The 16,914-nt window shown below is 46.8% G+C and overlaps 1 protein-coding gene across 1 annotated transcript in view; it reads right to left on the bottom strand.

Moving 5' to 3' along the window:
• LOC120920090 (cathepsin S-like) overlaps window positions 1–16,914 on the bottom strand; it is a 34,748-nt gene that overhangs the window by 6,329 nt on the left and 11,505 nt on the right. The window contains exons 2-5 of the mRNA XM_040332004.1: window positions 14,214–14,362; window positions 7,717–7,839; window positions 5,839–5,991; window positions 1,608–1,829 (exon numbers count right to left, since the gene is read on the bottom strand). Coding sequence (XP_040187938.1) covers window positions 1,608–1,829; window positions 5,839–5,991; window positions 7,717–7,839; window positions 14,214–14,345 — 630 coding nt within the window. The 5' untranslated portion in view covers window positions 14,346–14,362. The remainder of the gene's footprint in view (window positions 1–1,607; window positions 1,830–5,838; window positions 5,992–7,716; window positions 7,840–14,213; window positions 14,363–16,914) is intronic.

Raw genomic sequence — 16,914 nt, 5'->3', positions numbered from 1 at the left:
GGCACAGTAGTGGCAATTGATGGGCACACTGGCAGCATCTGATGGGGCACAGTAGCGGCAATTGATGGGCACACTGGCAGAATCTGATGGGGGCACAGTAGTGGCAATTGATGGGCACACTGGCAGCATCTGATGGGGCACAGTAGTGGCAATTGATGGGCACACTGGCAGCATCTGATGGGGCACCCTGGCAGCATCTGATGGGGAACCCTGGCAGCATCTGATGGGGCACAGTAGTGGCAATTGATCGACACACTGGTAGCATTTGATGGGGCACACTGGCGGCAATTGATGGATACAGTGGCTGCGTTTGATGGCACAGTGACGGCAATTTATGGGTACAGTGGCTGCGTTTGATGGCACAGAAGCTGCAATTGATAATTTTTTTCCCAGTTTGTTTGCGCCCCCTCCCCAAAAAAATAGAGCTCCAACCAATCACTGAAGCCAAGTATCCCATTCAATACAATTAACTTTTTAGCATATACAGTAGCATGAGTGTCGGATTATAACAGGAAAATAGGAGGTTGCCCAGGGACATAGTTTTCAGGTGGGCTCATGGAGAATACCAGTGTGTTGGGGTAATGTATGTACTGTACATGTAACATGGTATTTGCAAATATATAGGCCCGGATTCACAAAGCACTTGCGCCGACGTATCTCCAGATACGCCGCGTAAGTGCAAATATGCGCCGTCGTATCTGTGCGCCGGACTCAGAAACTAAGATACGCCTGAAAATAGGCTTCATCCAGCCGACGTAACTTGCCTACACCGGCGTAGAGTGGGCGCACATTTACGCTGGACGTATTTGGCGCTCCCATTGATTTTCTATTCACATATGCAAATGAGGAAGGTACGCCGATTCACGAACGTCCGTCCGACGCAGTGCGTGTAAAGTCATAAGTCCGGCGTAAAGTTATGCCCCATAAAGGAGGTGTAACTCAGCAGCATCCATTCAAAGGGCTGCACCAGGGAACACAAACCGGCGTATTTTACATAGTTTACGTAGGACGTGAATATGACTAGGCGTAGGTTACGTTCACGCCATAGGCAGTGATCCGGCGTATCTTAGACAGTGGTTCCGACGTATTTGTGAGCATGCGCACTGGGATGCGTCCACGGGACGGCGCATGGGCAGTTGGCGATACGTATCTGTCTGGCGCTCGGAACATAATTTTCATGGGGTCACGCCTCATTAGCATGGCTCACGCCCACTTCCACTTACGCCGACTTACGCCTTGGAAACCCAGTGCAGTTTTGGGAGGAAGTGCTTTGTGAATTCCATGCTTGCCTCTCTGCGCTGCGTCGGCGTAGCGTAAAGGAGATACGCTACGGCGGCATAAATTTGAGCCAGTGTCTGCGACTCCGGCCAATGTGAGCTACATTACACAGTCCATTATTTCTCAATGGACCACCAAAGCACCACAACCCACATACAATCAAACCTGCACCATTTTTTATACCGTGGTTTGCATCTATGCATTCTGGGTTGCCGCCTAGGTGCTTTGGGGGTGCCAAACTAAAAGGAATGGCACTGCAATATACAATTAAGATTTTTAGAAGCATCTTACAGAGATCCTGATAGTATCTCAGGACTGTTTTTGATTACCTCTCCTTGGTACGGGTATGAGGATTCCAGTGCAAGTCCATGATCAACGATGTATCTAAAGGCCAATTCCATCCATCCTCCATTACATCCGTGGTTTCCATATCTCCTGCTGCAATCCACAAGCTCCTGTTCGCTCAGCGACTGCAACCTTCCGGTCTTCAGCTTCATCTGGCATTCCAGAGCGCCTGTTGCACTGAAAGCCCAGCAAGATCCACAGTGTCCCTGCAAATATGTACAATGCTAAAGATCAAATACATTGTGACTGTACAATGTTTATTCACCAGACCCCCCCCCCCCCCCAAATAAAGGAATAATGGTAATGCAAATTATCATGAGTTTTGTAAAATTACTAGCAGTTTTAACTGTACAAATACTGGGATAAAGTAAGTGCACATACTTCCTCCCATATGGAAGTACTACAATCCCCAGAGGAAGGCCCAGAACCCACATTGAGAGACATAATGGCAGCTGTTACAGGCTGCACTACATCCATCACTGTGCTAACGGCTGAGATAAAGGGGATGAAAGCAGAAGTCTCCTTTATAAGGCAGGACATGCAAAAACTAAGGGAGAGGACTGGAGGGCCGTGTTAACTCGGTGGAGGACAATATGGAGCCATTGATGTGGGAGATGAAGCAAAATGTTATGTTGACGGCTCACCATGCAATGCGTCTTGACGACTTAGAGAATAGGATGAGACGTAATAACGTGAGGGCAGTTGGTATACCAGAAGGAACGAAGGGGAAAGACGTTTTATTCCTCCACAAACTGAAATAAAAATGTTTTGGCTTGGGTTCCACATTAGTCCTATTAGACCTATGTTAAAGCAACCCTGATAGGTCTTTCTATAATCCCCAATGACAGTTCCATGTTAGAGTTAGAGGTATTATACTCACCTCACCAGTTGGCCATGTATCCCACCACTCCTATGTTCTGGCCCTGCAGCCTTCACCATGTTCTTCAGCATTCAACACTTTCCAGAGTGTCGGATACTTTTGTCCCCCACCTTGCAAATTGATTCCTTCCTCCAACTGGCTATGTCACTATAGGACTAAGTGATGTGAAATTGTCAGAAGAAGAAACTACACAGAGCAGTGGAAGACACAGATATTCAACACTCCCAGAAGTGTTGAATGCAGAAGAAGCTTACAGGGGCTATAGAATGAGAACAGAGGGAAAGGAAGAGACGTGGGCCACCATAAGCTTACAGGGGCTATAGAATGAGAACAGAGGGAAAGTAGGAGACGTGGGCCACCATAAGGGTGAATATAATAACTCTTCTCTTTCTTGAAGCTGGCATTGGGGATTATTGCCATACCGGTCAGGGTTGCTTTCAGGGCACAGTTTATTAACACTCAACAAGAGCTCCTTTAACCACTTCAGCCCCGGAGTATTTGGCTGCCAAATGACCAGAGCACTTTTTGGGATTCGGCACTGCGTAGCCTTAACTGAAAATTGCGCAGTCGAGCGACGTGGCTCCCAAATTTGATGTCTTTTTTTACCACAAATAGAGATTTCTTTTGGTGGTATTTGATCACCTCTGCGGTTTTTATTTTTTGCGCTATAAACAAAAATAGAGCGACAATTTGGAAAAAAAAGCAATATTTTTTACCTTTTGCTATAATTTATATCCCCCAAAAATATATATATATAAAAAAACAAATTTCCTCAGTTTAGGCCGATACGTATTCTTCTACATATTTTTGGAGAAAAAAAAAATCGCAATAAGCGTTTATTGATTGGGTTGCGCCAGTGGCGTTGCTAGGGGGGTGCGGGCCGCACCCGGGTGACACCCGTCACGATGCTGGATTGAGAGAGGCGCCACGGCTCTCTCCTCTTTCTCCTTCCCCTGCGCACTACCGCTCCAGTATCTCCTCCCTCCCTGTGATGTTCGGGGAGGGAGGACGAGTAAGAATTTTGTTGTGAGGCAGACAGCTCCGGAGTGCCATAGTGCACGGCGCCCTCATGTCGCAGGTGCAGGCTGCCTATCACAACAATTACACACACTCCTCAGACCGACGGAGCCTAGGTTCCTCCTCCACACTGACAGTACCTCCACAACATTAGGAGGAGCCTAGGAGGAGGAGGAAGGAAGGAACATCGATGTGGACAGAGCGCGCTGATCTGAGGTCTGTGACTGTAGGGAGGGGAGATATGGGGGGGGTTACATTAGGGGGATTGCACAGGGTTACATTAGGAAGATTGCAGGGGGGGTTACATTAGGGAGATTACACAGGGGGTTCCATTAGGGGGATTACACGGGGGTTCCATTAGGGGGATTACACGGGGGTTCCATTAGGGGGGATTCAAGGGGGTTCCATTAGGGGGGATTCAAGGGGGTTCCATTAGGGGGGATTACACGGGGGGGTTCCGTTAGGTGGAGGTGGATTACACAGGGGTTCCATTAGGTGGATTATACAGGGATTCCATTAGGGAGATTACACGGGGGGGGGGGTTCCATTAGGGGGATTACACAGGGGAGAGCTGTGCTTATGCACTAGCCTGCTCAGTCCACTGGATTGAACAGTGACCGGTGGGGGGGACACCACATTTTATTGCACCAGGTGACACCAACCCTAGTGACGCCACTGGTTTAGGCAAAAGTTATAGCATCTACAAAATAGGGGATAGTTTTATGTCATTTTTATTAATATTTTTTTTTACTAATAATGGCGGCGAGCAACGATTTTTATTATGACTGCGGCATTATGGCGGACACATCGGACACTTGACGCCATTTTGGGACCATTGTCATTTATACAGTGATCAGTGCTATAAAAATGTTGATTACTGTGTAAATTACAATAGCAGGGGAGGGGTTAACCACTAGGGGGCTAGGAAGGGGTTAAGTGTGTCCTAGGGAGTGATTCTTACTGTAGGGGCTACTTGTGACACGATCAGACGATCAGTAACCTTTCACTAGGCAGAACAGGGAGATGCCTTATTTACACTGGCCTCTCCCCATTCCCCTTTCTCCCATGGGCGTGGTCCCAGTGCTCGTTGCAGGCACGTGTCCGCACGGCACGAAATTCAGTGTGACATTATATATATATATATATATATATATATATATATATATATATATATATATACACACACACACACCTCACTTTGCGCAGCTGTGCCATTCTGCCGACGTCTAACTGCGCGAGCCAGGCGGCAAGCAGTTAAATGTGATACCGGTCATTACACTGTGTGTGAAGTGTACCTGAACTGCATGCAGGTATTTGAGAGTATGCTCCCATCCAACTACATAGGCTTGAATGGATGCATTGAATTAAATGGTCCATAATTAAGATACAGTTACCAAACAATGTACTGCTGGGCTAATCTGCCCAGTGGTGTCTGCTAATGCAGTTGTGCCATCACACCAACAGTTGTATGTTTCAGCATTTCATGAACATTCTTTCTAAAAGCCTATTATCAGTAAAAATTGCTGTAGTATGTCCATTAATCGCTTGCCTATGCCGTTATAATGTGATCACAACCCCGGACCACTGTGGTCCCGGAGCAAGAAACACTTGAACACGCACCCCCGGCCATGAGGGGCCACACAAGGGGGGTGTGGGACGACAGACCAGCGATCGACGACTGCGAACCAATGAAGTCTGTCCCCCAAGCACTCTCCCCCAGCATACAAAGCGAGGCGATCGACCCTCACTGATTGGCCGCCGAGAAAAAAACACCCAACACGCCCCGACTTGACTGCTGCCACCCCTGGCCTGGGGTGGCACAGGCACCCCAGACAGCAATAGTGGTCACTCACAGCACAGCCATGGCTGGAACAGAGGCCCAACTTTGGCAAACAACACTGCCAGAGGCAACTAAATCTCAGACCACCCTCTAAATTTAAGGCAGCACCAGCTATGAAAGTAGCAGGGCGCTACACAATGAAAAAAAATTGCTGTGCGATGCTGAAGTGTTCGTGTTTGGCTTGAAGAAAATGTGGCAACCCTATCCATACTGTAGAGCACAATGACTCTCGAACACAAAACAGCCTCAAAGGCCCTGATGAAGCGACATTCAACAGAAATGTGTTGGCTTCTTGTCTTTGGACTTCTATGAGGATATAGGTACTCTTGGACTCCTGAACCTCTTGTTTTCCATTTACCTTCCAAAATAATATTCAACAGTGTATTCTTAGGACTGGGACCTTATTGTACCCCACGTAGGATTAGGAAGTGGGTACAACTCTAGTCTGAAGTGGAAAACATCTGTAACAGTGACATACCTGGTCCTTCACTTCTGTGACACAGTCTTTAGTTCTCCAGTCAACTGAATATGGAACTTTATCATTCTGTTTAGCAAATTGTTTCGTGGAATTCAGTTCTGTGATCTCAGGAGCCCGAAAACCCGTCATTGTGGCCACTACTTCCTCCGATGTCTGGAATGAAAAGAGAAGAATAAAAACATCTCGGAAATGTAAATTTTAATTTATAGGTCTTCTTCACTTTTATGTATGTTTTAGTGTGCTTACACCCATTTATAGAGAAGTATCAAGGATAGGGCAGTTGGAGAGTTCCACCCCAGGTGCTATGAATAAGTAGGTGCATTGCCTGCAGACCATTCAGGTGAATTCAACCCCCCCCCTCCCACTACTGACCATCAATACAATGAGACACCTCTTTCCTGGCCGCCAATGCAAGGAGGCACCTCTTCCCTGGCCACCAATGCAAGGAGACACCTATTCCCTGGCCACCAATGCAAGGAGACACCTATTTCCTGGCCACCAATGCAAGGAGACACCTATTCCCTGGCCACCAATGCAAGGAGACACCTATTCCCTGGCCACCAATGCAAGGAGACACCTCTTCCCTGGCCACCAATGCAAGAAGGCACCTCATCCCTGGCCACCAATGCAAGGAGACACATCTTCCCTGGCCACCAATGCAAGAAGGCACCTCTTTACTGACCACCAATGCAAGGAGACACATCTTCCCTGGCCACCAATGCAAGAAGGCACCTCTTTACTGACCACCAATGCAAGGAGACACTCTTCCGTGGCCAACAATGCAAGGAAACACCACTTTTCTGGCCACCAATGCAAGACGACACCTCTTTACTGACCACCAATGCAAGAAGGCACCTCTTTACTGACCACCAATGCAAGGAGACACCTCTTCCCTGACCACCAATGCAAGGAGACATCTCTTCCCTGACCACCAATGCAAGAAGACATCTCTTCCCTGACCACCAATGCAGACCTCCCTGAGAACGGGGCCCACCTGGTTTTGGCCTGGTGAACCAGTGAAGTCCCCCAGTCCCCGTCAGGAGCCTTGCACCCTGGGGGATCAAGGCTAGGGTAATTTCTCTTCGGAGGACCACCATGTGTATACCCCTGTGCACGTTTTCTGATTCACTTTTTTGTGTGCACTTTTTTTTGCACCGGGTGGAGTCTGAATGTGTTCACACACCACAGGCTTAAAAAAAAAAAATATATATATATATAATAATTTCTCCCCAGCCTGACTGTCCCTGGGGCCCATCCCTTCATTGGATTTCAGTTCTTTCAATCATTGATTCTCAACGTTACATGTGGGCACTACCTGCGTGCAAATGCACCCTAATCCTCCAGATCAGTGGTCTCCAAACTGTGGCCCGGGGGCCGGATTTGGCCCTTTACTTGCCTTTATCAGGCCCTTGGGGCAATATTCCTCCCACTAATACAAGGCACTATTCCTTTCGACATCAGGAATTGAGCATAATTCCTGTCACCGATACCAACAATAGGGCACTAATCCTACCAGTGACCTCAACAATGGGGCACTATTCTTCCCACCGACACCAGTGATGGGACACTATTTGTTTCCTCTAATACCAACAATCGTGCAATATTGACATCCAATCATTAAGAAATTCGGATATTTGCATAACCCCTCCCACTGCTTGTATCAGGGCTGAAGGCTCTTGAGAGAAGTACTGAGGCAGGGTGCTGTGATGTTTTTGGGACGCTATTACAGCATCCTGCAGGCCCCTCCCACCAGTCACGACCTTCCTGCATTGCATAGAGAAGCATGGAGACCCAAAATAAAATTACATATGTAATGAAAATGGAAATAATTTAATTTTAGTTTTAAATTACTGTACAGATCTGCAGACACGTTCTTACCATGTCTGCCAGATGGTTCATTCCAACCTCATAAGTGTGAAGCCCCAGACTGTACTCCAGATTGTGGATGGTGACAAATTTCAGATTATCTTCCCAGATCATCCGTCTTCTCATCTCTTCCATCTATGATGTCAGGAAATGGATATAGATCATCATCACAACATCCGGGATACACATAATACAGATGAAGAGTCATATAGAAATGCCGTGTCTGCTTATCACTGGTAATATTTTAGGTATTTTTTCTGGTGAGAAGATATTGGAGTCACCAAAATGTGGTAGATGAGTGATAAAATCATTTCTACCCTCTAAAGCTAAACATTACACACACAGGCTTCTTAACCACTTCAGCCCCGGACCATTTGGCTGGCCAAAGACTAGAGCACTTTTTGCGATTCGGCACTGCGTCGCTTTAACTGACAATTGCGCGGTCGTGCGACGTGGCTCCCAAAACAAAATTGGCGTCCTTTTTTCCCCCCACAAATAGAGCTTTCTTTTGGTGGTATTTGGTCACCTCTGCGGTTTTTATTTTTTGCGCTATAAACAAAAATAGAGCGACAATTAAAAAAAAAAAAAAAAAAAGCAATATTTTTTACTTTTTACTATAATAAATATCCCCCCCAAAAAATCTATAAAAACAAGTTTTTCCACAGTTTAGGCCGATGCGTATTCTATACATATTGTTGGTAAAAAACAAAAACAAAGCAATAAGTGTTTGGTTTGCGCAAAAGTTATAGCGCCTACAAAATAGGGGATAGTTTTATGGCATTTTTAATAATATTTTTTTTTACTTGCGATTTTTATTAAGATTGCGATATTATGGTAGACACATCAGACACTTTTGACACATTTTTGGGACCATTCACATCTATGCAGCGATTAGTGCTATAAAAATGCACCGATTACTGTGTAAATGACACTGGCAGGGAAGGGGTTAACCAGTAGGGGGCAGGGAAGTGTGTCCTAGGGAGTGATTCTAACTGAAAACACACAAACTCCTGCGCACGGGTGGATTGTCCGACTGTTAATCAATATTCCACATGGGAATCTCCACAAAAGTCAAAACTGGTAACAGAAGCCTTGCAGCCCTTCAGGGACGGGGAACATCCTAGCAGAGAACAAAGAGAAGAGAAAGAAAGGCGCACCAGCCTCGTGCATTACCGTTTGACAGTTTAATAAATGAATAAGTAAACATAAAACTACTCACAAACGAGATAATGTAAAAGGCTTGTCAACAATGGTATGGTGATGAATACCCCTCGAGCCACAATCTCAGATAGGGGGGGAAAACGAGGTGTGTCACTGCCGGCTGACGCGTTTCAAGGCTACAGAGGCTCTGATGAAGAGGCCTCTGTAGCCTGTCAAACGGTAATGCAAAAGGCTGGTGCGCCTTTCTTTCTCTTCTCAGTGATTCTAACTGTTAGGGGGCGTGGCTACGAGTGACACGTCACTGATCCTGATGAGAGGGAGCAGACGATCAGTGGCACTAAGCAGAACGGGGAGATGCTTTTTTTACACTGGCCTCTCCCTGTTCTGCAGCTCTGTGACCCGATCGCGGGACACCAGCGATCATCGAGTCCACGGTCACGGTGCTCGCGGCAAGGGGAGGGAATTTCAAAGTGACGTATATATACACACGTTACTTTGCCCAGCCATGCCATTCTGACGACATGTATGTACAGGAGTCGGTCGGGAACCGGTTCAAGTGAACCTATAACATTTGTGATGAATCAAAACCGATTTACATCGGTACTTTATGTATGCTCTTTAAGTGTGTCTAAACTAAAAATATAAAAAGGAACACACTCCTATGGCCACATCCGTATAAAAGAAAAAAAAAAAAGGAGGGCAAAAGGTAGCCCACAGGTCGGACTTTAAGGGCACAATGAACAGTGGAGAGTATACAAAATGAATTACAATATTTATTTATAGCAATGCATGGTACAAAAAAACTAATTAAAAAGAATTAAAATAGGCATTTATAAAAAATACATGACTAAAAGTGAGTCCCTGTGCGTCAACGGGTTTCGCTGTCTAACTTCATCAGGACACACTCAGAACAATATTGTAATATATTACAGCTTACCAAGCCTTAGATGTGATGGCTGCATTAGTATCTATTTTTATTTTCGCCTGGTAATCCTGTCAGTAATACACTTATCCTAGGGTGATAATGTTCAATCACTGTACTGGATCTATGAATAAGCAGCAATTTCACCCGGAAACAGGACTACAAAACATCTCCCCTTTTCCCAATATCCATAACTAAAGCAGCTCATAGATAAGACATTTTTTTTTCATTCACCCAGTGGGTTGAACTAAAAAAAAAAAAACATACTTGATTTCCCCATCCACACACTCCCGCTGAGCCTTTATGTCCTGACAGCAAGGAGACTTTCCCAATTGTCGGAATACACTGATCAGCGCTGTCTGCCTGTGGTGCTGATCAAGTGGGGAATCCCAACAAGTTGGTTGTACAGACGTCGATCAGTAGATGATAAAACTCTTTTTATTCAGAATTTTCAAAAACAAATGACATCACTTTTCCACATAGTCACATTTCTTTGCTAAGCATTTTTCCCAGCATTGTATCAACTCTCATGCCGCGTACACACGATCATTTTTCAGCACGTCCAAAAAACAACGTTTTCCCAACTTCATCATTAAAACGGCCTTGCCTACGCACCATCGTTTTTAAAAAATGCTGTAGCAAAGCGTGGTGACGTACAACACGTACAACGGCACTATAAAGGGGAAGTTCCATTCGGATGACGCCACCCTTGGGGCTGCTTTAGCCGATTTCGTGTTAGTAAAAGACGATTCGCGTTTTTTGTCTGTTACAGCGTGATGAATGTGCTTACTCCATTATGAACGGTAGTTTTACCAGAGCGCTCCCTTTTTATAACTTGCTTCTGAGCATGCGCTGTTTTTTTACGTAGTTTTAGCCCACACACGATCTTTTTTTACAACCCGAAAAACGACAGAACCTGAAAAATGATGTGAAGCCCACACACGATCATTTTAAATGACGTTTTTGAAAAACGTGGAGCCGCACACACAGGCTCCTGATGAGGAGATGAATGGGAGAGAGAGAGAGAGAGAGAGAGAGGATGGATGGGAGTTGCAGAGGAGACAGCAAGAGAATGGGGAAGAGACCTAATTCTAGTGCCCCGTCCCTCAGGTCTGTCCCCAGTGCCCTGTCCCTCTGGTCTGCCCCCAGTGCCCTGTCCCTCTGGTCTGCCCCCAGTGCCCTGTCCCTCTGGTCTGCCCCCAGTGCCCTGTCCCTCTGGTCTGCCCCCAGTGCCCTGTCCCATTTTGTTAAAGTTGTTGTTGGTAATATTTAATTTTGTAACTTGATTCTGCATAAAACATTGTCATTCCATGAGATAATCTACGAGGGCGTGTTTACGGGTGCAATTAGGCGCAGGGCGGTGTATGAATTAGGTGGGGCAACTGGTGGCGAGTAACTCTTGAGGCCTGGCTAGTAGCTCAGGACTTGAAATTTTGAGCCCTGTGTATATATATATATATATATGCACACACACACACACACACACACACACACACACAGTATCTCACAAAAGTGAGTACACCCCTCACATTTTTGTAAATATATTATTCTATCTTTTCATGTGACAAAACTGAAGAAATTACACTTTGCTACAATGTTGTGTAGTGAGTGTACAGCTTGTATAACAGTGTAAATTTGCTGTCCCCTCAAAATAACTCAACCCTCAGCCATTAATGTCTAAACCGCTGGTAACAAAAGTGAGTACACCCCTAAGTGAAAATGTTCAAATTGGGCCCAAAGTTTCAATATTTTGTGTAGCCGCCATTATTTTCCAATCACCCCCTGCCACTAACACCCCCTGCCTCCAATCTCCCCTTGCCTCCAATCTCCCTCAGGCCCCCATCCCCCTCTGCGGTGCCACCAACAACCCTTGTATCCATCCCCCACCCTCTGCAGTGCCACCACCCCCCTCTGCGGTGCCACCAACACCCCCTGCCACCAATCTCCCCTTGCCTCCAATATCCCCACAGGCCCCCACCCCCCTCTGCGGTGCCACCAACAACCCCTGTATCCATCCCCCACCCTCTGCGGTGCCACCACCCCCCTCTGCAGTGCCACAACACCCCCTGCCACTAACACCCCCTGCCTCCATTCCCCTCTGCGGTGCCACCAACAACCCCTTTCTCCATCCCCCGCCCTCTGTGGTGCCACCATCACCCCCTTCCTCTAATCACCCCCTGCCTCCAATCTCAATGCGCAATTCCAAGCCGAACCGATCTCAGCTATTTTTACTGGCACATTTCCGCAACCACGGACATTTACAAACGGGGGGAAATAGTGCACGTTTTTACAAACTGTCCGCTAAAATACGGACGGTTGGCAACACTGCGTGTGTGCCCCATACAGGGCCATGTTTTTCCAGCAAGGGGATGTACAGAGAAGCCTGGAGTAAATAACAAAAAGGAATAGAACGTAGGGCTTACGTGACAGGGGAAACAGTGGACAGGAGCAGGGGTTCTTAGAATGCTCCTGATTGGGGGGTTCGCTGTAGGAAGAGTCAGCAGGGGGTTAGGAGAAGGACGGTCCCTCCCCAGCGTCAGTGTCAGTGGGAGGAGAGAGCTTCCCACCCACCCTCCCTGGTTATAGTTAGGGTTGTCCTGATACCAATTTTTTAAGACCGAGTACAAGTAGCGATAATTCCCCCCCCCCCCCCCAAGTACTCGCCTATACCGATTACCGATACTTTTTTTAATCTCATGTGACAGTGGCACATGTGTCAGTAGTTTTTTATTTTTATTTTTTACAATTTATTTTATTTATTTTTTGTTTTGTTTTTTTACAATGCTTTCTTTTTTTAAGGGGGGGGGGGGGAAATCGACAGTGTCAGTGTGTTTTTTCTTTTATTTTTTATTCTTATTTACAATACATTTTTATATTCTTATTTTTTTATTCTTTTTTTTATATATCAGCCCTGTTGGGGGGCTTTGGTGAGATATCAGGGGTCTTAACAGACCTCTGACATCTCCTCTTTGCGACAGAGAAGGACTATGGACACAGATTCCCCAGTCCCTTTCTCAGCAGCCTCAGCTGCGCTGAAAATGAATGGAGAGAAGACAGCGGCTCCTCTCCATTCATAAACTGAAACATTGTAAACACAGTTTACAATGTTTTAGTTATGTGAATGGACAGAGTCAGTGATCTATGACTCTGTACATTCCGAACAGTAAGGAGCTGGATTTACCGGCTTCTACCTCCGTCCTCCATCCTGACAGATCGAGGGGTGGAGGAGGAGCATGGAGGGGGACACCAGTAGGGAGGGGGAAAGCAGCACGGAGGGGGACACCAGTACGGAGGGGGACACCAGTACGGAGGGGGAAAGCAGCACGGAGGGGGACACGAAGAGAGACCGCAGCACGGAGGGAGACCGCAGCACGGAGGGAGACCGCAGCACGGAGGGCACATGGAGGAAGGCTGACTCTACAGGTATCAGGTGAAGCATTTGCCCGAGTACAAGTACTCGGGCAAATGCTCGGTATCGGTACTGGTACCCATACTAGTATCGGTTTCGGGACAACCCTAGTTATAGTAGGTATTTGGGTTGTCTCTCGTTAACCATTTTCTTTCACAGAGCAGTTGGATCCTTGGATGTCCTGGCAGTTGGCGGGTGTTGGTCTTTGCGGGTGAAGGAAGAAACCTCAGATAAAGAAGAGTTTGGGACCCATCGGTGGTATGGGTCCCGCTGATGGTATTACAGCTAACACTGGTTTAGCTGGAATTTGGTCAAATGGTGCACTGCGGTCAGTGGTTTGTTTGTCTCCGAGCCAGTATGTCAACTGCAGGTCTATTTCAGTTAAAGGTACCGCAGTGCATGATTATGATCGTATGGCAATTCTGGGGGGGGGGGGGTTTCCTGCAAAGACCAACACCACTATTTGACTGACGGTGGTGGTTTAACAGATGTTTTATACAGTTATGTTTAATTTCATTTGAGTTTTTAATAAAGAGGCTGCTACACGCCAATATTTACTCCAGACTGGTGTGGTCTCCATTAATGGGATAATGGTAAAGGGAACAGAGTTGGGGTTGGACTGGCAAGGTATGTGGGAAGTATGGATCATCTGTTATACAATGGTCAAGGTATTGCCTTCATCCCTATGCTGACAGCCCCATAGATGTCTACCGAGACACGTGGCTGCATGGGCAAAGCCGATGTGTCCCAATATGACATCCGTGTGTCCCCCGAACTCACCCTGGGTGCATTCGGGGCCTTGTACCCACATGGATGTCCATCTGTGTCTGTGCAGTAGGGTGTCCCAAAAGACATCTATGGGACTGGCGGCATGGCCCTGCGCAGGGCATGTATGTAATCAATCCATGAGAAAGAGGCTTTAGAAACAAGGGAAAGAAGGTCTTGTGCAATAAATTGTATAATACAAGGTATAAAAACAAACACAAAATAAAGGTCCTCGTGGGCATTATACATTACCACATTCATGTAAACTTTCTGGTGATTCAGAACCCATAGCTTCCAGTGGTCATCCAAGGTGGGATCAGGACCGCCATGAACAGAGATTATAATAATGAGCAAGCATGCAAGACTGGTTATAGGGGAGCCCATTATCTTACAATGCCGACCTGTTAAGAAAAAAAAAAGAGATTTTTAATACAGCTTACCTGTAAAATCTTTTTCTTGGAGTACATCACGGGACACAGAGCGGCATTCATTACTATATGGGTTATATGGAGTACCTTCAGGTGATGGACACTGGCAATCTCAAACAGGAAATGCCCCTCCCTATATAACCCCCTCCCATAGGAGGAGTACCTCAGTTTTGTAGCAAGCAGTATGCCTCCCAAAATGGTCCTCAAAAGAGGGGTGGGAGCTCTGTGTCCCGTGATGTACTCCAAGAAAAAGATTTTACAGGTAAGCTGTATTAAAAATCTCTTTTTCTTTATCGTTACATCACGGGACACAGAGCGGCATTCATTACTATATGGGATGTCCCAAAGCAATGCTTACAATGAGGGGAGGGAGAACATCTCCAAGACAAAAGGATTTAATTTAGAGAAATACTCAAATCATAATAAATCCAACTTAGTTGAGAAAATAATCTTAAATTTTAAATTTAACTCAAAAAAGAGGAGCCCCCGGAATCCGAGGGTCTCAAACTGCAGCCTGCAGCACTGCCTGCCCAAAGGCTGTATCAGAATTCCTTCTTACGTCCAACTGGTAGAATTTTGTAAACGTGTGGACAGAAGACCAGGTTGCCGCCTTGCAAACTTGAGCCATAGAGATCTGGTGGTGTGCTGCCCAGGAGGCGCCCATGGCCCTGGTAGAATGAGCCTTTAATGATACTGGAGGAGGCAACCCTTTCAAGCCGTAGGCCTGAGTGATTAATTGCTTAATCCACCTAGAAATGGTGGACCTTGCAGCTGCCTGCCCCTTCTTGGGCCCATCCGGTAATATGAACAGCACATCTGTTTTCCGGATCTTCTTTGTAGCTTTAAGATAGGCCTTCATGGCCCTGACGATATCCAAGGTATGCAGCAACCCTTCCTTTCTGGAAGTAGGTTTAGGGAAGAAGGATGGTAATACCAAATCCTGGTTCAAATGAAAACTGGATATAACCTTCGGTAGGAAGGAAGGATGAGGGCGGAGAACGACCCTGTCCTTATGAAAAATAAGATATGGTTCCTTACAGGATAAGGCCGCCAGTTCCGATACTCTTCTTGCGGAAACTATGGCGACCAAAAATACTAACTTCCTTGTCAGTAAAACCAAAGGAATTTCAGCCAACGGCTCAAACGGTTGTTTCTGTAAACTTGACAGAACAAGGTTTAAATCCCACGGGCAAAGCAGGGATTTAACTGGAGGTTTAATACGTAAGACCCCTTGAAGAAAGGTCTTAACCAGCGAGTGGGTGGCCAGCGGCCGCTGAAACCACACTGACAGAGCAGAAATCTGTCCTTTGATTGTGCTTAATGCCAATCCTTTATCCACTCCTAGCTGGAGAAAACGTAAAACTCTATCAATGGTGAATTTGCGAGGAAGCCATAGCTTGGACTCACACCAGCCTACATAGGCCTTCCAGACCCTGTGATAAATCACCCTAGAGACCGGTTTCCTGGCTCTGATTAGGGTAGAGATTACTTTCTGAGACAGACCTCTACCCCTGAGAATCAGGGATTCAGCTTCCAGGCCGTCAAATTTAGATGCCGTAAGGCAGGGTGGAGGATCGGACCTTGCGATAGCAGGTCTGGCCGTAGAGGAAGAGTCCAAGGGTCTCCCACTACCATCCTTAAGATTAGTGAGTACCATGCCCTTCTGGGCCATGCTGGAGCTACCAGGATAACTGGTATGTGCTCCACCCTGATCCTGCGCAGCAGGCGGGGTAGTAACTGGAGCGGGGGAAACGCATAAAGAAGTTTGAACTGATGCCAAGGGCAAACCAGCGCATCGGTTCCGCAGGCCATCGGATCCCTTGAGCGGGACATGAACCTGTCTAGCTTCTTGTTGAGTCTCGATGCCATGATATCCACGTCCGGCACTCCCCATCTTTGGCAGAGTGCTTGAAAGATTTGTGGATGCAGAGACCATTCCCCCGGCCATAGAGTCTGGCGGCTTAAGAAGTCCGCCTGAAAGTTGTCCACTCCTGGAATGAATATTGCCGATATGCAGGGCACATGAGCCTCTGCCCATAGGAGAATCAAGCTCACCTCTCTCTGAGCGGCTTGACTCCTGGTTCCCCCTTGGTGATTTATGTATGCCACGGCCGTGGCATTGTCTGATTGAATTCTCACCGGGAACCCCTGCAATTTTGACGTCCAAGCCCTGAGGGCTAGTCGAGCAGCTCTGAGCTCCAAGATGTTGATGGGCAACTGCTTCTCTGGCTTTGCCCAAGTACCTTGGTGAGTGCAACCATCCAAAATTGCTCCCCAGCCCGTCAGGCTGGCGTCTGTGGTCACTATCTTCCAAGCCACTGGGCTGAAAGACTTCCCCTTCAGTAGATTCTGAGGGTCTAACCACCAACACAGACTTTGTCGGACTCTTGATGAGAGCGGCAACGGGATATCCAAGGCCTGTGGCCTTCTGCTCCATGCTGACAGGATGGCTGCCTGCAGGATGCGAGTGTGGCTCTGGGCGTATGGTACCGCCTCGAATGTGGCCACCATCTTGCCTAGTAACC

This window comes from Rana temporaria, chromosome 13 (genome assembly GCF_905171775.1).
Source record: "Rana temporaria chromosome 13, aRanTem1.1, whole genome shotgun sequence".
NCBI lineage: Eukaryota > Metazoa > Chordata > Amphibia > Anura > Ranidae > Rana > Rana temporaria.
The sequence above is the reverse complement of the archived record's forward strand: the minus strand, read 5'-3'. Positions and strand labels throughout refer to the sequence as shown.